The following is a 26,860-nucleotide window of genomic DNA, read 5'->3' on the forward strand; positions in this document are numbered from 1 at the left end:
AAAACCATACTTCTACTTATTCAATAGGAATGAGGTTTATATTATAAGCTGGAGAATTTCAATGGCATATCAATGCAGTTTACCCCAAATTTGTACGACCTTTGGTTTTCATATACCAAATTGAGATAACTGTCCGAATCAGATATTTTGAGGCCAAAGGGGAAATTCTCCATTGAGAAGTTGTCAGACATGAACTGTTCTAGTTAAAAAAAACCATATATTTTGTGAAGCTATGTAAATCACTTGAAGTTCATTGACTAGGTGAAAAAAAGTTCTTTTCAATGGCGTTTGCCCCATACTATGAGTAGATCCAAAGTTATGAGCTATGGAAGTAAAAACAGAGAGGGTTTGACACATGCTTTAGTGGCCGTGTAGTAGTGTGCAGAGCAGATGTCGCGAAGTTTTCATTATGTTTTTTTACATTTTTTTTCAGAAAAATAAAAATCGATATTTGTGAGAAAGGGTGTGACTGTGTTTGATTAATTTTGTAAGGGATCAAATGTCACAAAAACAACAACTTGCCCATACACAACGAAGATCAATTTTTAATTTTTTTTTCCTTCATAGGCCTACTGTGACCAAAGTTGCCCCAAAGGCAGGGTAACTTTGGTCAGGCTATTTTTAACCCAGGGCACCCTTACAAAATTATTTAAAAATCTTTCTCAACTTCAAGGTGTAGAAGGGAACCAGTGTCACAAAAAAGAGTTAATAAGAATTAGGCCTATAATTGGTTTTGTTTGGAAGCAGTGGTTTAAAATATCTGAAAAGTGCCCAAAGTTACCCATTTTAAATACGGTAATTCAAGTTGTCTCGAATCTGTGTTGTCAGAAGGGAGGATCATAAAAAATACCGTTGATTCAAATCTAATCAAGTTTTTTGGTTTTTTTTATCTTCGAGTAATCTGCCACCAATAGGGCCTACAAGCCCTACATGTAGCTCATACTCCTTTATACTTAAAAAAAACCCAGAAAAACGTGAATCCTTCCCTTACACGTCCTTCCCTGGCCTACCCCCTCTGATCGAAACAAAATTTGGTCGACTGCCCTCATTTGTCAAGTAATCAAGCTGATAATCTCGTTTATAACTTTTCTATAATGTATGTGTATCATATGAACGCTGTGGGATTTGATATAGGCTCCTTCCTGAGCGTCCCTAAACGCTGGCAATGAGCGCATCAAGCGCCATTTTGGAATTACGACAGACAGACGACGCTACGAAAGTGGCAACAAAAAACAGCAAATAAAATGGTTAGTTTCATTTAGACACACTTCCTTTTTTATTTAAATATTGTAAATGCTACTGAAGATTGGAGCGCATTCATTTAATTTGATTTTAAACTTAAAATAAAGTGAAATTTTGAAGTCTATTTAAGTCGAGCAGTGCCGAGGGTTCAAAATTCGGCACCCCTGCACCCTTTAATGCATCTAAAGTTGTTTTCTTTAAGGGTTCATACCACTAAATCCGCGTGTGAAGCGGTTTCCGGTAAAAGTTTATCACGACTATAGTCCCAACTTTGCATAAAAATGTGCAAAATCGGTACAATATTAACAATTTTAGTGTTGCAAATCGTGTTTTGCTAGAACTTGTGAATGTGATCTCTACTAATTTGAACAGAAAACGCGAAAATTTGAGTGATGTTTACGATGATGAGCGCATGAACACACGAGGTCAAAAGCAGCGGTTAGCAGTTAGAGCGTAAACACGGGAAAATCGGGTCTTTTTATATAGCGCTATTTTTCTCAAAAAGTAGACCTAAAAATGGTGTCATTTTCAGATATGTTATGCAGAATTTTGTTTTGATTAAAATGATATCAAATATATATTTCAAAGTAAGCCGTAACTCGTCTTATTGTCTAAGGCGTGCCCCCTGTTTTGCACGTAAAGTCTATGGAAAGCTATTTGGTGGCATGTACCCTTTAAGGAGCAATTCCATGCGTTTTTCGCAAGCGTCTTTATCTATTTAAAATGCACGCGAAGAAATGAGGAAGGACATCAACAAGCGCGTGCATGGACGCCGCCATGTTTTTTCGCTGTATGCGTGCGTTTTCATGAATAGGCTTACTTTTATTTCCAATTTAATAAAAGTTCGATTTTGGTAGAAGTTTGAAACCTTTTGATATGAATAAAGAAGAGTTTCAAAATATTGAAAACATTGTTTATTGGTGTTTAAATTACAAAGAAGTTTTTCAATTTCATTGTTATTTTTTAACAAATTTTTTTGTCATTTAAACTCAAGTTTTGGCCTTCAATTTTAATAAAATTACATAAAAAATTAGATTTAAGATATTTAAGTTTCTAGTTTGCTTTATTTATACCACTGTCCAGTATTTTAAATTGTTATAACATTCAAAGTTTAATTTATATTAATATTTAATTTCAAATAGCCATTCATTACATTTGCTTTTTGGACAAAAGCGGGTTAAAAGTGACGATGGAGGGGGGTAGGCCTACTTGATTGACATTTCTTGTCTTTTTAAATATTCTGCAGGTACTGAGAATGTTTTAATTTTGAAGTTATGCACTTGCAAAAGAAGTTCAAAGAACGTTTACTATTAACATCAATTAATATCTTCATGAAAATAGCAAATCAGCAACCATTGTGCATTCATGTGCATCAAAATGACGAAAAATGGCAATTGTCGGCTATCATGCTTGTGCTTGAAATCGGCATCCTGTCTAAAGTATGAAAGAAAATACCCCAAAATTTCTTACAATTAATTCAAAATGTAGTGAAAAAGATAACAAAATCATTTTCAAGGCCTAAAAGCGATGTTTTAGCCTCTTCAAGGGTTCATACCACTAAATCCGGCGTGTGAAGCGGTTTCGTAAAAGTTTATCACGACTATAGTCCCAACTTTGCATAAAAAATGTGCAAAATCGGTACAATATTAACAATTTTAGTGTTGCAAATCGTGTTTTGCTAGAACTTGTGAATGTGATCTCTACTAATTTGAACAGAAAAGCGAAAATTTGAGTGATGTTTACGATGATGAGCGCATGAAACACACGAGGTCAAAAGCAGGTTAGCAGTTAGAGCGTAAACACGGGAAAATCGGGTCTTTTATATAGCGCTATTTTTCTCAAAAAGTAGACCTAAAATATGGTGTCATTTTCAGATATGTTATGCAGAATTTTGTTTTGATTAAAATGATATCAAATATATATTTCAAAGTAAGGCGTAACTCGACTTATAGCCTAAAAGCGTGACCCCTGTTTTGCACGTAAAGTCTATGGAAAGCTATTTGGTGGCATGTACCCTTAAACTTCCGTGGTCGTGCCTGTGCGTATCGCGTACACAAGCGTAAACACAAAAGCAATAAACAATCACGCTGATTGGCTGATCAATGCACTTGACAACAAGCCGGCTGACCCTAGATACAGACTTTAAGGTACATATTTCGAGGTGCATAACAGACACAAAATGTGTGTCATAACAAACACCAAATTGGTGTCGATGACCTGACATGCATGCATTCTTTTGTGATGGTCTTTCAATTTGTGCCGAGTGTCCTTGGCATACTTGACTAGATGCTTCAGTGGTCATGAAAGGATTCAATAGATAACCTCTGCCCCACTAATCCCCAGCTATTGTCTGAAATTGCACCTCGGAAGATATATTTATAACAACTCAGTCCCTCAAATGATAGTCATATAACGACCAAAAGATAAATGACTGACTATCATTGAGGACTGAGTTCCGCAGTCTAGGCTGACCCATTGGTCTTCAGCGCGGCGCGTAGTAGGCGACCTTGTCACTTCTACGCGATCGCAATTCACCAGCGCGTACCCGGACCACGGAAGTTTAAAGAAAACAACTTTACACATGTACACAGAGGCAGCTCATAATCACAGTTAACAGTTTTTACATGTGTCAAGAGCAGGTCCCCCACTGTAACAATCGAACCAGCCAAATTCACACGCTACAGAGCCTGAAAATAGATCCCGCGAATCACAAAATGACACAAGTATGTGAGAGCTGCCGGGCCCGGGCCGGGGTGTTTCAGCAACGCGGCCGGGGCAGCCATTGGCGGGGGGGTCGCCGGCGGGGGACAGGGTGCTAACGAACGCGTCGCCAGCACAAACGTCCTGTAGACGCGATCAATAACGCGTATAGGTGAATTCAAGTGTGCCGTATGCAACCGGTAGTTCCTGATATGCGATGACGGTCATTTCCCGCTGCCACGCAGTAACATACCGTAGTTCACCACGTAAACTTGTATGGCTCAAAATTCGGACCGCTCGCCAATAAGTTTACTGTCATTCCGTATTTCCAGGCGGTTGATGTTTTTTCGTACTCACATACAGTCCACAGCCTGTTCCAGAGAAAGTCATTAATATATCCTGTCCTGCTAACGAATTCTCATTACAGAGAAATTTCAGTGAAAAATACATGCCCATATGTCATGACTCTACGGCACTAGACTATTTCCAATAACCAATCGCCATTCTAACTTCCGGTTTTTGAGAGCAGTTTTGGGACACTTTGACCTCTGCTCTGACATATCGGAAAAATTTACGTAATTGTTATTAATTTTTTTAATATTGTCATAATGTTGATCATAATACTAAATAATTAATTTATACAATACTAATATTTTTTATATTTGTTTTAATTATTGTAAAACATTTTAGATTATATTTTATGTACAAAAACCCAATATTTCTGAATTCAGGTCATCTACGTCCATGACGTCATTGATTGAGGTCAATTTCTATAATTCGACAAATGGACTTGCATAGGATTACACAGAGATATTTCTTGCCAAAATTTGACCATTTCTAGGCAGGTTGGCCCTACTTTAGGCTAATGGAACTCGATTGTTAGTTTCCTATTGACCTCCCGCATCACTTTTTCAATTTGACCAAAACTTTCATTATTTTCATAAAAAAGTCAATGATCTGAAAATTGAAATGGAAATAATCAAAATTGAAACTCTCAAAATGTCTGACATCCCCTGCTGATCATAATCAGCAGGTTTTCTTAGTTGTAGGGGTAGAGGATGTAGTAAATAATGGAAATTTAAGGATTACCTCATCATGTTTCTAGTGATTACAAAAATTGCAAATTTCTTTTCATAAAATGAAAACAAATTCAAATCTTTTCTCAATCTGTTGCAAAATGTCTGTAAAGATGATCTAAGCATTAATACCGGTTTTGAGATGGTCTTTCATCAACAATATATACTTTGGTACTAAAATTTGGAGAAGCTGTTCATAAAATCATTGATTTGTTGACATAATGGATAATGAAAAGAGACCGAATAATGAATAATGAAATAGCGACCTCGTCCTTTTTTTCAAACATCCAATCGGAAACTAATAATCGAGTTCCATTGGCCTTATCAGTAAGTTTGTCTGTGTTATGAAAAAGGACAGTCTTAAGTAAGTAAACGTGCAACGCTTTTGATGTTTTGGGAGACTGGGAGGGATCAGAACAAAAAAATGACGGAGCCTATTCTTGACTGTACGGTAATATTCCTTCACCACACTGCCATACTGTAATAACCTTATACGATAGACAGATAGTAGGCATATCAGTTTGTGAATGAGGACATCGTATAAGTTCCTTGTACTATGCAGTAACATACATGTGCTTCTGAACTTGTTGTCACCAGGGTCCTGACAAGAGACTAGGCATTATAATACATGATATAATCATGGACGAATAATAGAGCATGAAGTGCGATGGACTTGCAACTCAGTTCATCGACGTGTGGCCATATAAATAAGTCCTATAAATACGCGATTTACGTAGCCTATATCGCCAGCTATCGTTGGTGGCGGCAGCATTTTTTTGTAATGATATATATTCATAGCATCTATTCATAAATGTATCAAGATGGCAGCCGAGTCCCGGTTCACTGTGTCTAATTCTGTGGTGGCAACAGCAATTTTCCTCAGTCATGTGATAATGGCACTGGCGGATAATACACGGGGGAAGCTGACGGTGTCCCCACCTTTTTGCATTGCGCTGGTATATGAGTTGCAACAGCCTGATATAATGAAGCTTATTATATCTTCTGTGGGCAATCCTCAGGTTTAGGAATTTTATATAATATTAATGCCAGTGACATTATGACATACCCCGAATACCCGCCAACATTGTAAAAATAAAAATCTGTACAGGGTGCGCGCGACCCGGGGCGCGCGAAGCACACGGTCACATATTGCAAATAATGAAGCTTAATGTGTTTTTCTCTCTTTGTTGTAGTTGCCGTTATCATTACTCCGAACTGCACAGAACCATCCAATGGTAAGATGTCCACTAGAAATTCTTTTTACATATAATTTCTATATTCCTTGAAATAGGTCAGCTGTATTGAGAGTTGTTTGATTTAAATCGCATGATTTTTTAAAGTCGCAGATTTAAGGTGGTACTACCCCCTTTGATAAATTTGTGACTATTTTTGCATTTTTTGCACAAAGTAAATACACTGTAATGGCGTAGTTGTTGTATTCAATGGAATTTTCCAAAACTTTATTCTTCTATTGAAAAGAAGTTAATAATATTAATTTCTACCTTCTGAATATTGCCCCTAATGCGCGATTTTCTTTTCTTGTTTCCTTTTTTCAGTTGGTGGAGTTAAAAAATGGAGAGACATACAATGGTCATTTAGTAGCATGTGATAATTGGATGAATATCAACCTCAGAGAAGTCATCTGCACATCAAGGGTAAGTAAGATCTACTTACTATAATTACCATTTCACAAACAGACCAAAAAGGCAATGGTTGAATGATGAAAACTATAGACAAAATATCTAATTCTCGATCATGAGTGTCAACTTGGGTACGCACAGATATTTGCATCAATCGTACTACGCAAAGACCACATGCTTACGGAGCAAGCACAGCTTTTGAGAATTGACCAATCACTGTCTTTGAATGCGGCCGTCGCTAGACAAGGTCAAGGTTGGGTTATTCAAGAAAAGTATGCTGACAAAATGGTGCATGAAGGTATGTCCTCATGATCGAGAATTAATTATAACATATTTTTCCTATACACATTTTTCGTATACCAAAGTCTTACCACAGGATTGGTAGCCAGCAAGCTGGTCAGTGGTCAAGACATTTTTGCATATAATTTTGTAATTTAGACAACAGACCTGCAGCCACACAATAATGTTTGTGTACCAGTTATGAAACTTAAGAATGAAAAATAAGCAAGCTAGAGGAAGTTCTTTGTCTTTTGACATACTGCGTAAAGAAGTATAAAGATTGCAGTTGTACAGATAAATAATTATTAAAACAAACTTTTTGTTTGATATGACATTCAAGAACAATGAGAATATATTTTTTATTTTTACACTACAGGATGGTGATAGGTTTTGGAGGATGCCAGAATGCTATATCAGAGGTAGCACCATCAAGTATCTACGTATACCAGATGAAGTAATAGACATGGTCAAAGAGGAGGTCATATCAAAAGGAAGGGGAAGAGGAGGACCTGGTGGACGAGGGAGAGGAAGGGGAGGACCTGGAAGAGGAGGTAAGGGTTGAAAATGGACAGGATGAAAGGGATATATTGGTTGGTGAGTGGGAGGGTGATAAACAGTTTTCAGGATGAGGTTCTATTAAAATGGGAGGTCATATCAAAGGAAGGGGAAGAGGAGGACCTGGTGGATGAAGGGGAGGACCTGGTAGAGGAGGTAAGGGTTGAAAATGGACAGGATGAAAGGGATATATGGGTTGGTGAGGCGGAGGTTGATATCCATTTTTCATGAGGTTTTATCAAATAGGGAAGGAGTGGGGGGAGGGTGTAATGGAATTCAAGGCTTCAACTGGCCCTATATTTCCTATATTTTTGAACTTTTCCTATATTTTCCTATATAGTTGTAAAATGCTCTATAAGTATAATTCCTATATTTTTTCTTAAATGTATGTATTTGTTTTTATTTAAATGCAGATATGATCAAATCATTATTTCTGCTTTATAATAGTGGATAGGAATGGCTAGAAATGGAGGAGGCCATTACCTGTGCAAATTATGCACATACCAAGGGTGAAAATAACAGAGCTTGAATCAGGGGCCACTTCGGCAAAAAAAGTGGCCCCTGGTTCACCAAAATTTGAATAAACCAAGGGCCACTTCCATTTACCAAGGGGCCAATAGAAATAAAGATATGCTGGATGGGTTAAATAAGCACTAGTTGCTTTGAATTTGATACTTTTGGTTCACTATCCAGGGGCCAGTTTTGTGAGAAAAGTGTCCCTGGTCAACTACTAAATGAGATGGAACCAGGGGCCATTGCAGAGTTTCTGGGGTCAAGCGGCTCCGTCTCCGCTTAATTTCACCCTTGGCACATACTGGTAAGAAGAAATACAGTGAATATGGTACATTTTGTGTAAAATATGTCGATAAAAAATCCTCTATTCTACATATTTATGCATCATTTGGCCTATATTTTAACTATATTTTTCGCAAAATATTCCTATATTATCCCTATATATTTTCCCAAAATGGTCCTATATGCTATATTATCCCTATATTTTTGCGAGAGTTGAGATGAAGCCCTGGGAATTGATGAGAAGAAAAATCTTGAACAGGAGTTCTGGATAGCTTGGTTTTACTTGGACATTGTCAGTGTGGCACAGCTTTGCAAGGTACTCTCCTTGGTCCATATAGGCTAGACAATTTAAACAGATTAAAACTTGGATAATAGAGACAGAAATAGAGAGCATCAATTTTGTTGTATACATGAAAAGAATTACTTTCACAGCGATGAAAAGAATTAATTTCAAAGCGATGTGCAATTTAATTATTTAAATATTCAGGCTGTTGCATCAGTGATGGTCGGCTGCAGTGCGGACTTTGTCAGCGGGCTGTCTTAGAAGCCTGCTGACATAGCCGCACTGCGGCCGGCCAGCGCAGGTGTGCTTCCTTGGTGTGTTCATAATGTTATTTGTTAAATCCATGGTATGTTATTCTTTGTATGTATTTCATTTGTATTTTGATGTATTTTGTTTGCCAGACTGGAAATCAGTGTGGACCACTGAGTTTGTTCCCCAGGCAAAATAAGATCTAATAAAATAAAATAAAATAAATACTATCAGGACCAGGGGTAGCATTAAGGCGCAAAAGTCGGGGTTGTTTTCCCGTGTTTTTCACTCCCGAGCTTGCAGAAAATCCAAATACATGGGGTGAAAAATAAATCTCGGGGGTGAAAAATATTTTGCAGTGTATTCAGGGGTAGGAGTAAGGTCCAAAAGTAGAGGGTCAGAGTTCACCCCCGAGCTTGCACATATTCCCAATATAGAGGGTGAAAAATTAATATTTTTTAAATTTAGGGGGTCATTCACCCGATCAGGGGTTAACGCTACCCCTGATCAGGACATATTTTGGAAAATGATATCCAGTCAGGGTTCAAATTCGTTTAAAAAAATTCCATAGCGGTTTTTGGCTAATTCATCATAATCAGGATACTTCCATATACTAAAGCACTATAAAAAAGTGCTTTACAAAATGCAAAATTGGGTAGCAGTTACTTCAAAATATGGAGCAAACTGCTATGTGATGCAGTCAATTTCGAATCCTGTATCCAGTGTGGCTGTGAATGGTCTTATAAAATATAATGTACAAAGAAAGTTATGTTGGCTTGACTCCAGTCTAGTTCTTTTTATCAATCAAATGTTCAATGGTAGACTCTATCTGGAACAGTAAATTACAAGTCTGCTGCCATCTTGTGAATGTTCAAGTCACAAAGTTAGTGAAGTTCCGTTCCAGTGGCAGTCTTCACGTCACATCCTGGTTGTGTGTTTGTAAGGCCAATTACAATTGATTCTTAGTTTCCTGTTTCCCGCCCGCGTCCAAAGTAGAGAATTGCAAAATATTTAATTATTTTATATATATTTTCGATTTTCTCTTTAAAAATAACTTTTAATGACTACCATTTGCTACTTTCTGACTTTGATCATATCATCTATAATGATGAATAAACATAGAACCTAATTGTACCATTACTTATGTATAAAATCGAACATAGTAGTAAAATAATTAAATGCATGCTCCTTGTCAAAATGGCTTGATGTAGGTTGCGACCACTTATTTTAAAATAAAGAAAATAAAAGATAATTAATAATTAATAATTAAAAGTCGCCTCATCCCTGGTTTTCAACCATGAAACAGGAAACTAAGAATTAATTGTGAAGGGCCTAATGCAGGTATTGTAATGTGATGAAGCAAATAGGTATAATAGGCCTACTATGTAGTGCAAAATAATTATAATATAGCATTCTTGTTCATTTAGTATGTGAAAATGTTCCATCAAAATTGAAGTTATAATTCCCATTTCCCAAGAAATAATTATTTTCTTTTATATCGAAACTTCAATTAAATTTTTTTTCCCTTGTTGCATAAAATTTCCAAATATCCACTGCACTTGAATTGTGCATGTGGAGTAACTGCATGTGGAGTAGCTGCAGTGGATGACAAAGACCTCACATCACAGGCAGTTCCAATTGATGTAATGCCTGGCTAATGTATTAGTTCACCTTTCCTGGACATCATTGGAGAACAGTGTCTTTAGAAACACTGATGATTCACCCAAAATATTTATTAAAAAAACAATATTTCTATACATGGTGTATTAATATGTTAACTGTACTGGAGTAAGACAGAACACAGAACATCAATTGGAATGCTCCTATAAAGTATTGCTACCAGTGGAGTAATATATTTCCTAAATGAGGGGGCAGTGAATGGGAGGCGTTATAGGTTCCTAGCCTCCTTTAACAGATACGTGGACCCTCTCCACAGCACAGACACCCTCCATCATGGTAACAATCTTCAAGTCTCAGACACACCCCCCTATAGACCCTAAATTTCCTGTGACTTCATGTGATCCATTTCATTCAATTGATGTTCTAAATATAAGGGTATACTCACAGTCAAGTTAGGCAAATCCATAGAGAGTGTGTATCAGGGATAGGATACTAATCAGGTCAAATGGGATACATGAAAATGAGTACCAGTATTGTAAAGGAGTAGGAGCTAACCAGGGAAACATGTCATCATACAACTAGACCTGCATGTACTTTTTAACTGGTTGACATATCGTTCCAATAAATGCAACTCAACCATAAATTGTGGGCTATGAACTCTTCATGTTTTCTACAGCTGTTTTACCCATTCACTCATCACTTGAGCAAACTAAACAGGAAATCATGAAACTTCTTCCCCTCAGGTTAGCCCATACCTGTGTTAGCAGTCCTATTAAAATTCCCTGCACTCTCCTTCGGAATAGCTTAGTTATTTGTGCAATCGTTTTATAACAAGAACTTTCACCCAATGGTAATCTCTCCACTGTTTTTGAGGGCCTGAGATAATAGGTATGCGAACACCTGAGAAAATGAGCAGTCTGCTCACAGAGTCGTTTGCAACTCTATTTTCAATAGAAGTTATAAAGAAATCAGATTTTTACATGATTGTAAATGTAATGTACTTTGACGAACTAAAATACCCCGGTGTTGCACAACTTCAGCTTTTTTTTAAAGTTGACTAGTTGACACTAAATAGTTGCGACTAGTTGACTTAATTACAATTATTTTCATGTTAAAATTTGAGTAAAAACTCTTGGTAACTGTCATGCCCAAAATGCACAAAGCAACTTGTGGATCTTGATTTGTAACTTATTGAAGGATTTACTTAGCCACAGTGGCAGCACCAGAATTTTTTTTTTTTTTGGGGGGGCATTGGCATGGGGGAGGGGCATTGGCATTGGGAGGAAGTTAATTGAACAGGGGGTTGGGCAAAATCAACAAATTTTGCGCAAAATTGCTGCAAATAGTAGAAGTTTTTCGTAATTTTGGGACTTTACTGGGGGCATGGGGTGAAGATTTCTGACTTTTTCTCAGATGGCAATGAACAATCATTTAGCAAAAAAAAAGCATACCACATTGTTTTGCATTCCCCTGAGACTAGAGACAAACCTTCTTTAGCATGTACAGTAGAAGCTGAGCAATGTGATCAAGCTGTTTCTTGCTTTTTCGTGATCTTGCGTTCCTCTTTTCTTTTGATCTCCTTAGAACCATCTTTTCTCACTGATATCTCTCTCTATCTATCTCTTCTCACACACTCTCTCAATTTCTTTTTTGATCACCCTCTAGAGAGAGGTGGCAATCTTTTAAATCCATCAGTACATTGGCGGTATCGGCTCATCACTTTGTCATCTGTGGGATTGTTGAGATAGATCTACAAGTAATTTGAGGTGTAGATTTGATTATTTGAAGTGGATCGGCCAAACAAGCTTGCAGCCTGCAGACATGTTACTAATGGTGTTACCAGAAGACATAGTCTGAAAGTTTTATTTCTCCTTCAGTCCTTCTCCTTTCTTTTAACCTACTGGTCACTTCATGTGATAGACCATCAAACCCAAATTGCCCCCCCCCCCCCAACAAGGCTTATATTAAGCAGGCACCCAGGCTTTTTTTTACCTCATGGTTACCCAGTTTGGCTCCTGGTGTGTCTGATATTATATACTACAAACTATAGGACCAGGAGCCATCTTTAGCTCCAGGAGCTCATTTTAGCATCTGGTCCAGGCATAAGGCCTGCTCCCCAATATTTCTTCCAAAAATTGAAATGCAGAATCTGAATTCCCAAAATTGACCAATAATCTTAAGGAACATTCATAGAAAGTTAATTTCTTAGCGTAAGAATGTTTTTGAAATTTCCCAAAGTCAATCTTTTAATTTTAAAAGGGGTAATGCAGTAAAAGTCCACATTTGACACAAAGCTCATACAAATAAGGTCATATTTTGAAACATTCAAATATTTACAAAGAAACAAACAGACAAATAAAGTGAATAAATGCAAGCAAACAAACTGAGAAACTGAGTGTGAACAAAGTCAAAACAAAGAGCCCCATTGGATACAGTTCTGTCAGAACAACAAAATCTCGGGAGCATTCCAGTTGCAAAGGACTAGGGGCAGAGCTCCTGGGCAGAGTCATTTGGGGACTTGGATGTATTTGAAAATTAATGTTGCTTTAAAAAATAAGCAATACCTTTTGTTACATTTAAGGAAACTTTTTTTAACAAACTAATACAGAACACTGATACAATTCTTCTTGAAAATCATCAAGAGGGTGCTGCCCTTTCCATGCGTGTGAGAGGATGTTCCTCTATAGATGGTTAGGTCATCACAGGATGATTCCCTTGTGGTATAACAATTAGATGAGGTTGACTTTCTCTTACCAAATATCAAATTGTTTCAAGTTCAAGAAAGCCGCCTTCAGCGCTACATCTGTTGCATTATTTGCTATGTGGTATTATCTGATATGACAGTGACAAGCTCAATCCAACTTGAATCCCACAAAATTCATAGTAATCGTCAAGCTAGGTTTCATCAATTGAAAATTCGGTACTTGTTAAGTTCAAGTTTCTTGATGCACTATTTGCTCTGCAGTGTTACCTGCTTAAACAGTGACAGATTCAATTTAAACCCACAAAAATGTTAGAAGTTGTTGCCAATATTGTATGCTACTGGCTTTAGAATGTTCAAATTGCTTTTAAGCAGTCATTGGGTTCAAGTTACCATTGCACTATTTGCTACATTGAAGCAAGTATTACCTGCTCAAACTCAGTGACAGGCCGCAATTGGACTCAGTATCCCACAAAAGTTTGGGTAATTGTAGATTGTATGCAACTGGTGTTAAAAATGTTCAAATTGAAATTAAGCAGTTGTTGAGCTCAAGCTATTTAACCCATTGGTTCACAAATATGTGGAGCTGGAGATTCATACTTTTGGTGAACTTTTCAGTACTCTCAGTAAACCATTACTTAGATGAACATGTTGGAAAACAGAGTGGTTGACAATATTAATATAAAAATTAAAATAACCTCATTCTTGCAGAGTTCGGTCAAAAAGGTACACATTTCCATGATGCAACATAGACTGCCACCCTCCCTTCCCCACCCCTCCCCCGAACTTAATTGCCAGTTCAAGGGGTCCTGGCTGAGGCAGTCTCTGTTACAATTACAAACTGGAAAACTGATCCAGTGAGCCACTAACATGTGTAGGAGATGTGGAGGTTCTCAGCCCCCCCCCCCCTTGACAAAGAACAGACTGAGTGGCTTAAGCCACCATTGTCCACTGTGGTTATACTGCTGAGGATTTGTGATAAGTGAGAAAAAATATATATTCACAGACCTGAAACTTTTCCTCTTAGCTGATTTTTTCTTTTTCTATTCCTGAAATTTACGCATTTAATATTAATATTTGTTATTTTCAGCCCAATTTGAACTTTTTTAGCATAATTTTGCAATATTTTCCTCTTAAAGCATTTTCTTTTTTTTCACAAATGGTCAGTTTCAGGTCTGTATTCAAGTCTGAAGATGTGCTAAATCTTGAAGAGTTCTTTCACAACTTTACTGGTTCCATCACGACAGTGTTAAAATTGATAAGATTTGTCTGGACTAACTATTTTCGGTGTTTACAATAATATGTTTTTGTTCTGATAAATGAAAGTTTCCAACTCATGGGTGGCATAATTTTCTATCCAATTTTCAGGTAATGAGGATTGATTACTCCAAGTATGAAGGGAGTGTCATGTGTAGACACTCTTTATTTACACGTCATTGAGTGCCTACGGCATGGTTTCTTTTCCTTCAAATAACTGCGTGAGCTAGGTGTGTCATACTTTTGTTTGACACTGACAGCAAAATTCGCTCCAGTTTCATGAATTGTAATTTCGTAAACCTAATTGCAAAATGATGCTGAAGACCAGCAGCTCTTAATTACTGTAAAACAATGGGTTGGGTTTTAGGGTTAGAGTGTCATCATGACATCAGGGTTGGGTGCCCCGGAGTGTGCTTCCCACCCGAGTCCATACCTGTGAAATGCGAGATGACACCTTTTTTTAAATCACTGTGGGTTTTTAAAGGTTTGGTGTCATCTGTTTAGTTGCCCTACTCCCCCGTTGCACTTAAAAAGCCATAAACATTTCTGTAAAAATAGATAACTACTTCTTTTCCTTAAAATGTTAGCTTTTACCGTCAGATATATCCTCTTTTAATTTTGAGCTGAACAACTGAGATAAAGCAAAATTAGAATTTACTAGCAGTGCCAATGGGTGTCACTCCCCCCCAATTTGTTCTTAATCTGGGTCGGGCGGGCCCGTAGAACATGGTTTTCCTTTTTCGTTGCCGAAAGGAAATGATACCATCATAGTAAATATGTCACACTTCTATCATTTAACAGAGTTTAATATTTCATATCAGTGGAGTGGGTTGCATGAAATTTTAAACATTCCCTGCTTCTTGGGCTCCTTGAAACTAATTCATGTTTCCAATAAATTTCAAAAAGTTCCCAGTGATGAAGTTACTGTCAAGCACTTCCCATGGCATCCTGTGTTTAAACACGTTTTATCCACAAATCTATGTTTTTGTGCTGACTCCCACCATTGATAATGAATTGAAATTAAGGAGAGTATTAAATGAATAATGAAATAGTCGCCTCATCACATATCAAAAAGTATGAAACTGGAACCAAGGCATCAATTTTCAGTAGCCTTAGTCTATATAGACTACAAGCATGAAGTTAGTATAAGTGTCTAGGCTACTTCCCTAGTTTTTATTTTAAAATGGAATTACTTGGATACTTGATCTAATTTGAATAAATGACTAAACAAAACAATGCACTTATGGATGTCCTGATTCCAATCAGTCAGGTAAATGAGATGGTATATATGCAATGAACAGGTGTATCTCTTTGGACAGTATAATGAGTCAAAGGAGTCTACCAAAACAATTGGCCATTCACATGAGTACAGAGCTACTGATGCTATTGCTAAATGAGATATCCCATTCTCCCATCTTTCGATGTACATGGGTGACCTGGTCTTACAAAATGAGGACACAGATCCAGGATCTGTGATGAGGATATGCTGTGAAAAGTCAGATTTGTGCATCATGTTGAAGAACTTTTTAGTACCATTAAAATGTGATATATGACAGCCATGTTAGTTTATGGCTCAAACAACTTTGGCAACATTGTCAGGCCCATACGCAGAGGTGTGTGTCTGCCCCCCTCCCGGGGGGGGGGCCACTCAAATATAATGATGTAAGCATGCGTGACCAAAAAACGCGTGAAAGGGGTGTTTTTCTCGGTTGGGCATGTTACGCGTGTGACGCGTTAAGGGGGCAAAAAACGGTGATTTTCATGAAAAGGGGTTGTTTTAAAATCGTTTGTAACGCATTTAGGGTACCATTTCAATCCGCTTTTTAAATCTGCTGAAACTCCGATTCCGAAAAAAGTTTATTCCAGTGTCGTATAAATGTTTAAAGCACTATGTTATGCAAATATATTTCATGACGTGTTACATGTGATTTAACCATGGCCTCGTACTTCTATGTAAAATACCGTTTCCAGATTAAAAAATGTGCATATTAATTAATGACGTCATATAAATGTTGCTTGAATTATGATCATGATGATGGGTATATAGTTCAGTGGACAAATGGGGAGACGAAAATCCGGAACGAAAATATCATGTATTTCAAAAAGATTTGTACGACCTTTATAGATTCCTCACATTATTTACTATTCCTGCTGGTAGATTTGCGAGTTTCCCCTTCTCTGGATTACTTTAGGAAATTATATATGCAGTAAAAAGCATGAAAAGGGCACACGATATCGGGACACGATAATCAACTTTAGGTGCCGAATTCGGAACCAAATTCGATGTGAATACTGCTTAACGTTGCCTCTGGATAAATTACGCTGAATATTGGTATTTTATAGTCTCACAAAACTACTTTACGAGAATCCAATCAGATTCATGTAACAAGCTACGAATCTGAATTATTGATATTTTAAAGTGGTACGGTATGGTACGACTATACCGGAGGGGGGGTATATCCGGGAGGTGGACTTTTTAGTCTTTTAGTGTTCAATGACAAGTAGTAGTAACTTTATATAGTAGGCCTACAAAAATTTGTTCAATTTGTCAAAATCCATCAAAACTTGTGTAAAGTGGGTCAAATTTAGACAAAAACTTGTTTAGGGGGTCAAAATTAGACAAAAACTTGTTTAGGGGGTCAAATTTTTGGGGAAAGCGTGCTAAAAACTTGCTTAGGGGGTCATTTTGCTCACAGAGGAAAACTTGTTTAGGGGTGTTCGAAAAAAATTTGGTCACGCATGCGTACACTCTCATATTTGAGTGGCCCCCCGGGGCCCCCCTTCATTTGTCCTGATGTAAAGTTAATTGAGTAGGATTGAATTGATGTCAAATGTCAAAAACTACACCACAATAATACCATGTTTTTATTTTTATCTTACCTATGTTCTAAGAACCACAAGACCTGTTCTATCAGCAGATTCAAATGGGCTTGTGTGGATTACTGTTTTACTGTTTGAATAAACTAATACATTACATTCTTTGAATTTGAGGACAGCACTGATCATGCAGATAACTTGAAAATAAAACAAAGGCAGAGTTCCCATGAAAAGTTTGCAAAGGATTTGATGTAGAAATCTAATAGATGTGCACTCCTAAGTTTATACAAATCTTTGTTCGATCATGGTGACTGAACTTAGTAATTGTAAGTGAGCTCCAAAGGTTCCAACCTCAGAAGTTTATCCTTCCGTCCGAACATGATTGCATCGTAGCTGGTGGGCTTTTAGCTAAATATATTAATTGGTCATTCAAAACTAGATATCTTTGATGGGAAACATCCCTAGCAACTTGGTGACAGTTCTTGCCATAGTAGATAGATAGATGTAGATCTATGCTTGGAGTGGATGCTTTCCCTGACCAGCGAAAACATGTGGAATATGGTTATGGATGACTTCCTACTTTCTAAACATGCTAAATATGAACAAGTTCATATTCCAGTATGTGATATGAGTTAAGGCTTGGTGAGTCAATACAGTATCAGAAACATAAACATTACTGTCCACAGTCATACCTTTCCAGTCAACAAAAAGGTCATTGTGTGTCATATCTTGTCCATGGATATAAAAAATGTATCAAAAGAATATGGTACCCATTGATTTTCATGTGTGGACATTATTTGTTTTAAACGCCCATTTTTATGGGATAAAAATTCCAAATTTCAAAATTTCAAGCCATTTGTATGGGGTCAAAATCCTTTCACTTGGCACAAAGTTGTTTGTAGACTGTTCATTTTCAGTATAGAATACTGATCTTTCCTGCAAATATATACATATGATTTTTTTCCAGAACAGAAAAATTATGAAAAGTTACCAGGATAATGATAAGATCAGTTTAAAAGACTCGCCATGTTGCATCATTGCAGAGGTATAAAAACAATTTTAAACCAGGAAAAAGTTTAACTTTATTTCTTTGACCAAAATCAGCAAAATATACACACAAAACCCTTCAGGATCTTTTCACTGATCTGATTGTTTTTTGAAGTTAATGAATTACTAAAAACCTGACCTAACCTAAGAAAAACACAAGTTTTGACCATAAACAAAGTCCTATTGTTATCCAAGACTTGAAACCACATTTCACTTACAAAACTTGAACCAAAAATTATAAAAGCTATAATAGTATCTGAACTCTAGAGGTTTGTGTTGCTTCTAACTACAGGCTAACACCTGCAAGTCTTAATTGAAAAATAACACAGTAACCGATGTCAGCCAGGATTCTATGTCCGACCCATTCAACTTAGACCTACTTGCATACGACACCTTCGGTAAATCGCAAAGACGGTCATCAACAAAATGGGAATAAATATGTTTTGATTGTAAAATGAGTTTGATCTTATCTATAGAAAACATTGATATTTGCGAAGTGTTACTGTTGCAGATGTGGGTATTGGGAGCAATAACTTGTGGATGGGTCGGATTTGGCTAGTGCCCAACTTCTGTGACAGAATTTCCTCATACCAAGTTACACACAAATGAAGATTACATTGAAAAAAACGGGTTAAGAACCTTTTGAAAACTCAATTATAATGTATCAATGAAAATGTAGTATGGCAAATGAAACATTTTGATCACACTGTTTTGCATTTCCCTTGTAATAGCTTTAAAAAAAGTTCCGTAAATTGGTGTTTCTTTGCTTATGGAATTGTGAAGGATTCAGAACTTTTTAGGTGGCAGTTATATTGCTTTAAATCAAATCATAGTTTCCATACAACTTTTGCTTGTAAAAAGTCAATGTAATGATGTGAGAAAAAATTTGCCAATCAGTTAGCAGGATTTTATTACACACTGCATGCTTAGGTGTGCACCATTTGATGAGATGGGGAAAAACTGCCCCACTCATGAGCAAAAAACAAACATTTTTGCAAAAATGCTCCCAAGTCAAACTCCCAGTGGCGGCACTAAGGGAGGCATGGGAAACCGTGCCCATGATTTTACTTGGTACTCCCAGGATTCGAACCTCAAACCCCTCGCATGCCACACAGAAGATCACCAGCCTCTAGCCACAGGGATTACGCTGCTGGCCCAGCCAGCGACTCCCTGGGTATATATGACTTTATTGCGTCATCATATAATGCATGCACAAGCAGTGGTTTTAATAGTGAGCTTTAGTGAGCTCTGGTTTGGTTAGGGTTAAAAGTATGCTAATCTTGTAAAAGGAATCAGTCACCTTTATTTATTTAAGTAACTGAAACTGGCCAACTGGGTCAATGTGATACAGCCTCGCAAAAAAAAAAAAAAAAAAAACCTTCGAATTTGGACTTTCTTTTCACTTTTTACATCACTTTTAAGAAGCCAATCTATTTACAAACTTGTCCAATTTATGCACACTTTTATCTGAAAGACCTGTGGTTTTATCAAAATATTTGTGCAAAATGAGGCTAATGGTATGCCAGGTCAGACCCAGAATTGGTTAAATTGCCATTGGTGTGTTTATAGAATTCATTGAATCCCTCTTTGTAAGCTGACCTTTTGTTCTTCACATGTTCTTGTTTCAAACTCTGACACATCTGTGCAATTAAAACCAGTTTATCATGGGGAGGTGAAGCTTTGGCATATTTTGTGTCTCTCAAAATACCAGAAATATGTAGTTTTACATTAGAAAGTTAAGAATTCCAAAATTGGCATTGCAGTCACATTTATACTGGTTTTAATGGAAGGTTCCCAGACCTTTCCATTTTTAATGGATAAAGTGGAAGGGTAGTAGGGACGAATACAATGCGAACTTATATTCAATTAAAAGATTTAAAACCACACTTTACAGGTCTTTGTCACACAAATTTAAATTCTACGAATAAAAAATGTTCTTGTAGTGATTGTACATTTGTTCATGTTGTATGCACATATGCAGTAACCATAGACGGTGTTTCTTTTTACAGTCTATGAAGTATTAAGGGGGTACTACACCCATTGATTTTTTTTTGCATTTTTTTGCATTTTGTTAAGGGCTGGGGTATGAACATTTGGACAGTATTTATTTTGGGACATTAGAGCACATCAGACATATCGAATTGCATTCTGAATACGAAGAATGTCATTCTGATATCAAATAATTTTGATTTTTTGAAATTCGCAATTTAATACACATCATTAAAAATTGATATTTTTGATATTTAACAGTACTTGAAGTAAACTTTATAAATCTGATGATTTATACTAAGTTAAAGTGTATGTAGGTGGGATGAAAAGCCGACGATCAATTGAAAATTTTGACCTTTCAGTATGAGAAGATATGGATTTTTTCCCAAAACACCAAAAAAATTAGGTCTTTTGGGAAAAAATCCATATCTTCAATATGAAAGGTAAAAATTTTCAATTGACCGTCGGCTTTTCCTCCCTGCTACATACACTTTAAGAATATATCATTAGATTTATATAATTAACTTCGAGGACTGTTATATATCAAAAATTTGAAAAATATCAAATTTTTATAATTTGTCATAAAATTTGTATTATATTATGATTTTCAAAAATTAAAATTATTTGATATCAGAAAGACATGCTTCGTATTCAGAATGCAATTCGATAGGTCTGAGGTGCTCTCATGTCCCACAAAAAATACTGTCGAAAAGCAATAAACGCTCATTTTAGATCTTAAGGGGTACTACACTTCTGTGGTAAATTTGTGACTATTTTGCATTTTTCTCAAAAATAATAACACACTGGTAACAAAAGTTATGTATATTATTGGGGCAAGGAATCCAAGCACTACACTGAAATTTCAATGACTCCAGACAAGCGGTTCAGAATATATGATACGAAACGAGGTACATCCTAGCGGTACCTTATTTCTTATTATAAATAACAAACCGCTTGTCTTGGGTCACTGAAATTCCAGTGTAGTAATTGATTCCTTGCCCCTATAATATACATAATTTTTGTTACCAGTGTTTTATTAGTTTTTGAGAAAAATGCAAAAATAGACACAAATTTATCGAGGGGTGTAGTACCCCCTTAAGAAATTACAAAAAAAAATTGGACAAAGTGGTATGCAAAATGAAGGGGCAAATCTTCTCGTTTTATTGGTGGCTTCGGTATCAACGTAGCTTACATGCTTTTAAAAGTAGAAGCCAAAAGGTGGTACATCACTAATGATTTAAATTCACTTCATTTTGGAAAGCTTACTATCAACGGATTTCGTTAAAATTTTGGATATGTGTTGCTAACACGTTAGGGAAATAAAGTTGTAAAATGGGAATAAGTGGTTCCTGATTTCTTTTATGACTTCATGAACTTGGTGCTCCACAACTATCAAAAAAGGAACTGGTTAAAAAACTTAAAATGCTTCTATTTTCAATGTTGAGCTATATTTTGTATTTTTAACTTGCGACATTATTTCACTGAAACTTAATTAAGCCAGAGGTAACAGGTTACCACAACCATACTACAGCAATGTTGAAAAATATTGTATTTCTTGTAACCTATACCACCATATTGGGTAGTTTTCCGTAAGCTTAACTTTTGTGATTTTGGTAACTATTTTACATTTATTTGTGAAACCCATCTCAACTAGACATTCTAAATTGTACTCACCATTTACATCCCAAGGTATATTAGTATATCCACCTTGCACTTCTCGATATATATCCAGTTAAAGACAGAATATCAACATTATTCCTCAGTTTGATACATTTTGTATCACAGACTCTCACGTGTGTATTCAAAATTGATTCTTAAATTTGACCTGAACCAATTGACCTATAACCTGACATACGGTGACCTAATAGCCTTTTCTTCTCCTAACAACACATTAAAGTATCAAATTGACTAATGACTATTCATCCATTGTGTAAGTGTTTATTTAATTTATTCAGTGTTATATATTTTGCAAGCACCACTAGATTTTCTATAGAGAGTATAAGAAAGGATTTAATGTATTCTATTCATGTACCCTACTTGAACATGTTGAAAAGAATATATTATAGTTTGTTATGAAACACGCATCTGAGTTACCAGGATACGGTAAACAAAAAATATATAGGGCTAAAATGACTTGCTATACAATGGCTTAAAAGCACCTTTTTTATTTATTTATTTATTTTTTATTTTATTTCACATGATCCGTGCATATATCGCCTCGCTATAAATGAAAAAATATTTTTTTAGACCAATCAAACCAATATATGGGTGTAGTACGCCCTTAACTATGAACATAGTTTTGAAGTTTTTCCCTGAAGTTCAAGGCACATCAACCTCTTCTCTCAATTCATTGAAGAAGTGGAAGTAATTCATCAATCAGTGGTAAATCATTTCAAATAGTCCCTTCATGTTATTTCAATCCATTTTATTCTGCCATGAAAATACACCAGGGAGCTGCATATGTCAGTCATTACAAATCATAATTTTGTGAAAATGTTTGTTGCTAAAATTGCAACTGCAGAATGCCTCAGTTTTAAAAGAGCAGTGGCTTAGGAATATTTTCAACATGGGGAGCCTGACAAAATACACATTTTTCGTGGTGTGTGTATGAGCCACCCCCCCTCCTGTCAGTCCCACTCCATTCCTAAGCCTATGAAGAGCATAATGAGCCAATATTTTAATGATTTCTTGATATTACTGTCTTTGTGTAATGTTTGATATTTTAATCAATTTTAATTGATATTTTAATTAACATTTAAAAAAACCTACTGCTGTTCATAGTTTCAGCTGATTCCTATGCTGTACTTGTAGGTTCCAAATTGAATTCTCCTGTGCAAGGTTTATCATATCAAGGACTCGGCAACACTGCTTCATCTCCATTGTTGGCATAAATTTGATTGTGGTACTAAAAATTTCAACACATTTTGAATCATGGGCATAGGATGGTTTTTGCATTATGTTTTTTAAACCCTTGTCAACTTTTTGTACTCTGCTTGATTGATAGGATGCAAACAGATGTAGGCATCATTGGCAATATCCTCCTTCTGTAAGCCAGATGTGTGGAGATCTGCTTCAGTGAGGTGTAAAGGCCTAGCTTAGTTGGATCATAGACCATGCTTGGATCTGGTTTACATATCAAATAACAGTTCAACAAATTGTAACAATTTTGATAACAGTTCAACAAATTGTAACAATTTTGATAACAGTGCAACAAATTGTAACAATTTTGATAGCAGCTATACAACTTTCATTAAACATCTATGAATGAAAATTTAGGTGCTAAGAGATTCTTTGTAGGACCTGTGAATCAAAGTAGAATACTTTGGTGTGAATGATGAAAGTTGTGTTCTTTACCATTCTTTACCAGTTATCTTGATTGATAGATTGATAGATCCCCATCGGATTGCTTGCTTGCTTGCTTTGATTGATTGATTGATTGATTGATTGATGATTGATTGATTTAAGATCTACATCAGATTGATTGATTGATTGGTTAGGAGAGTGTTTGTGTGAGACAGGCAGAGAGAGCTGAGAGGATGACATGACAGGTAATGCAGCAGAGCTAAATGGAAAGACTGACAACAGATGCTTTTAGAGCAGGGATTGCCAATCTAAGTTTTAGACTGGAGGGCCACGTCACACCGCAAATTTCAAACGAGCTGCATACAGTGTTATTTAGGCCTAAGTTAAACTTTTGTTTCAAATGTGTATCATAATTTTTTGTAAGAAAGGGAATCATGGGTGAAATTGGCCAAAAGGAAAGATAAGGTAGAGGCAAGAGTACAGAGTTTTAGACTAGAGGGCCATGTCACATCGCGAATTTCAAACAAATTTGACGAGCTGCATACAATGTTATTTAGGCCTAAGTTATACTTTTGTTTCAAATTTGTATCATATTTTTTTGTAAGAAAAGGCATCATGGGTCAAATTGGCCAAAAGGAAAGATAAGGTAGAGGCAAGAGTACAGAGTCAGACATAGAGAGAGACACAGAAAGAGGGTAAGAAAATGACTGAAAATGGATTTGATGTAAGAAAAGTACAAAAACCATCAGTCAGAAGTGTCAATATTAATCATCTACACAGCACCTCCAAAACGCAGCTCATCAATGTCTAAATGATGGCGGAAATAGACCAGCTTGCCCGCTGATTTCCATCTTATCATACCAAATATTCCCTACCTTCTACTAAGTTTTCACAACATGCTTCCCTACCAGTGAGTCAAGTTCATATTTGGCTATGTGTTATAGTAAATGGCCTTGTCCCCATGAGGGCATGTAGTGGGGAGGTCATACAGTGAGTCAAATAGGGCCTTGAGTAATGGCCTAATGGCTCTGTTGATGAGATTTTAATAGGTAGTGATAACATCAAACCATTTTATGCTAGACACCTGCTACTGTGAGTTGTACAGGTGATAAATTGGATTGAAATCATGACAAATTATGTAGGTATTCCTGTCCACACATGAGTTTGATGATTTATCAGGAATTCTGTGATGATATACAACATTTTGAGCTTGAGGTCAGGGTTTGGTTTGGTTGATATACAGGTATGTTTGGGTTTGGTTTGTGTAGATCAACAATTGTCAACATCAAATAAGCAAAACAAACATAAACCGACAAATGTAGAACAACAAGCAAGTCATATGTGGAGCATCATTCTACCACAAGGTAGGACATCATGGAAAAGGTGTGATTATCATGATTATATCAACAAGCAACAGGCACAAACAGACAAATGCCATGGAGGTACTCTGAGCTAAGGTTCTACTCTAGAAGTAGAATGGGCCATTTCAGAAAATCTTGGAAGGCCTTGTTTTAACCCTGATAATGTATCATCGCTGCGCACTTCTTTACTCCCTTCTTGACTGCACAATTCAGTGTGCGCAGTAAAAATATGCGCATAAATGGTACGTTATCAGGGTTAAAAAATGCTTTCAGGATTTCAGAACATGAGTTTTCATTTTCAAAGATGCCATAAGGAAACAAAAAAAAGATGCTCTTCTCCATCTGACTCATTAGCTCAGTTGGTAGAGCATCGGTCCGGTGATCCGAAGGTCCCAGGTTCAAATCCTGGATGGTCAGTGAAATTTTTGGCTGTCATTTATGTATGTGGAGACTTGTGTTAAAAGCCTTTCTCACAAAAATGTTTCCATTTCCTTTCTACCAAAACTTAATTAAAATTAAATGAGAATTTTACAGCCCTATTTGTCCTATTCAGCATCAAGTGGTTACGTAATTCTCTTGGTTACCGGATCACGCTACTTTGGTATGCCTTCGAAAGTGCCATATACTTTATGTGGTGATCATTTCGATCGTGGTTCATTACTCTAGCGTGTGATCCCGTTGACATAGTAACATTACGTAACTTCGATACTGAATTGTCCACTCATATGTCATTGAAAGATCATTAAAACATGAATTGATCTTATCAATCTGTATGGAATTACCCTTTGACCCTGCTCATGTGCTCAATATTCTCTGCCATTAGACCCCAATTATTTAAATAGTATTGTATCAGATTGACACAAATCTTGATAAAAGGCCTAGCATTTATATCAATTTATCAGTACTTTAGAAAATCGGGTAACCAAATCCGGTTACACATATCTCACAACATATCAATTCAAATTAAGATTTTAGCTGCTGATCATTAATAAAGACTGGCTGTGAATTTCATGAGGGTTTAATTTTCAGGAATTTATGGAGGGAGGAATACTGCAAGTTTAATGAAAAAATGCATTTACATTATGTAGCTTTTCTGGTACCTTTATCACAAGGTGCAAAATAATTGTTTCAGCAAAATTCTTGTACTAATATTATTAGAATAATCAGAGACAAGTAGAATCATTTAATTATTCATTCTTATCTTCTTTAACCTGAAACATGAGAGAAAAAAAGCGGGTCAAGAAAAAATATTTTGCTGTTGTTTTGTTTTTGTGTATTTTAATTTCTGAATTTGAGCTTGTGGAAGCAGAAAGCCAACTTAAGTAAGCAAAGTAAGTTTAAATAATTTAGTCAATCTAAGTTTAGACTTGATAATTTAAAATTAAGTTGCTTCAAATTTAATTTAAAATTAAGTTGTCTCAAAGTAAACTGAAAGTCTTCTGAAGTTCTAACTTTGTGCTTTGAGATAAAAGACGATTCTTGAAACTACTTTTTAATTTGCAGGTAGTAAAAGAAAGTTGCCTGAGAAAATTTAACCATTTATAACAATATTCTTGAGATGATCAAAAAAAAAATTTAATTTCAGAAAAGTACAACTTAAGGAAAGCTTAAAAAGTGCATAACAAAGAGGTTGTACTGCTATTCTGAGGTCATGTATTGTTATCAATTACTAGGTGATGTATCAAAGCATGGCCCCCAGTGTGTTGGTATCGGCTTAGTGTGACACATATCACGCTTTGTGCTACCTTATGAAAACATAGTGCTACAAAAAACGGAAGCACCTAAGCATGATGCCTGGTGATTAGTGCAGGTTGATGAATTGGCCTTCCCAGTGTACTTTGTCATGTTTGTAGAACACAGCTAGAAATTATGAATGTAAGTTCCCAATTTTGCTTGAAATTTCTTAAATATTCCAAAAAGCGCACAACCAATATTCTGTGTACATG

General features: G+C 36.2%; 1 protein-coding gene across 2 annotated transcripts in view; it reads left to right on the forward strand.

Moving 5' to 3' along the window:
- Positions 1–1,129: 1,129 nt before the first annotated feature.
- LOC140151400 (U6 snRNA-associated Sm-like protein LSm4) overlaps positions 1,130–26,860 on the forward strand; it is a 53,316-nt gene continuing 27,585 nt past the window's right edge. For both annotated transcript variants that reach the window (XR_011858944.1, XM_072173768.1), the window contains exons 1-4: positions 1,130–1,247; positions 6,212–6,253; positions 6,575–6,673; positions 7,314–7,488. Coding sequence is in view for 1 of the 2 variants with exons in the window: in XM_072173768.1 (XP_072029869.1) it covers positions 1,245–1,247; positions 6,212–6,253; positions 6,575–6,673; positions 7,314–7,488 (319 nt within the window). In the remaining variant the exon portion in view is untranslated. The remainder of the gene's footprint in view (positions 1,248–6,211; positions 6,254–6,574; positions 6,674–7,313; positions 7,489–26,860) is intronic.

Source organism: Amphiura filiformis, chromosome 1 (genome assembly GCF_039555335.1).
Source record: "Amphiura filiformis chromosome 1, Afil_fr2py, whole genome shotgun sequence".
NCBI lineage: Eukaryota > Metazoa > Echinodermata > Ophiuroidea > Amphilepidida > Amphiuridae > Amphiura > Amphiura filiformis.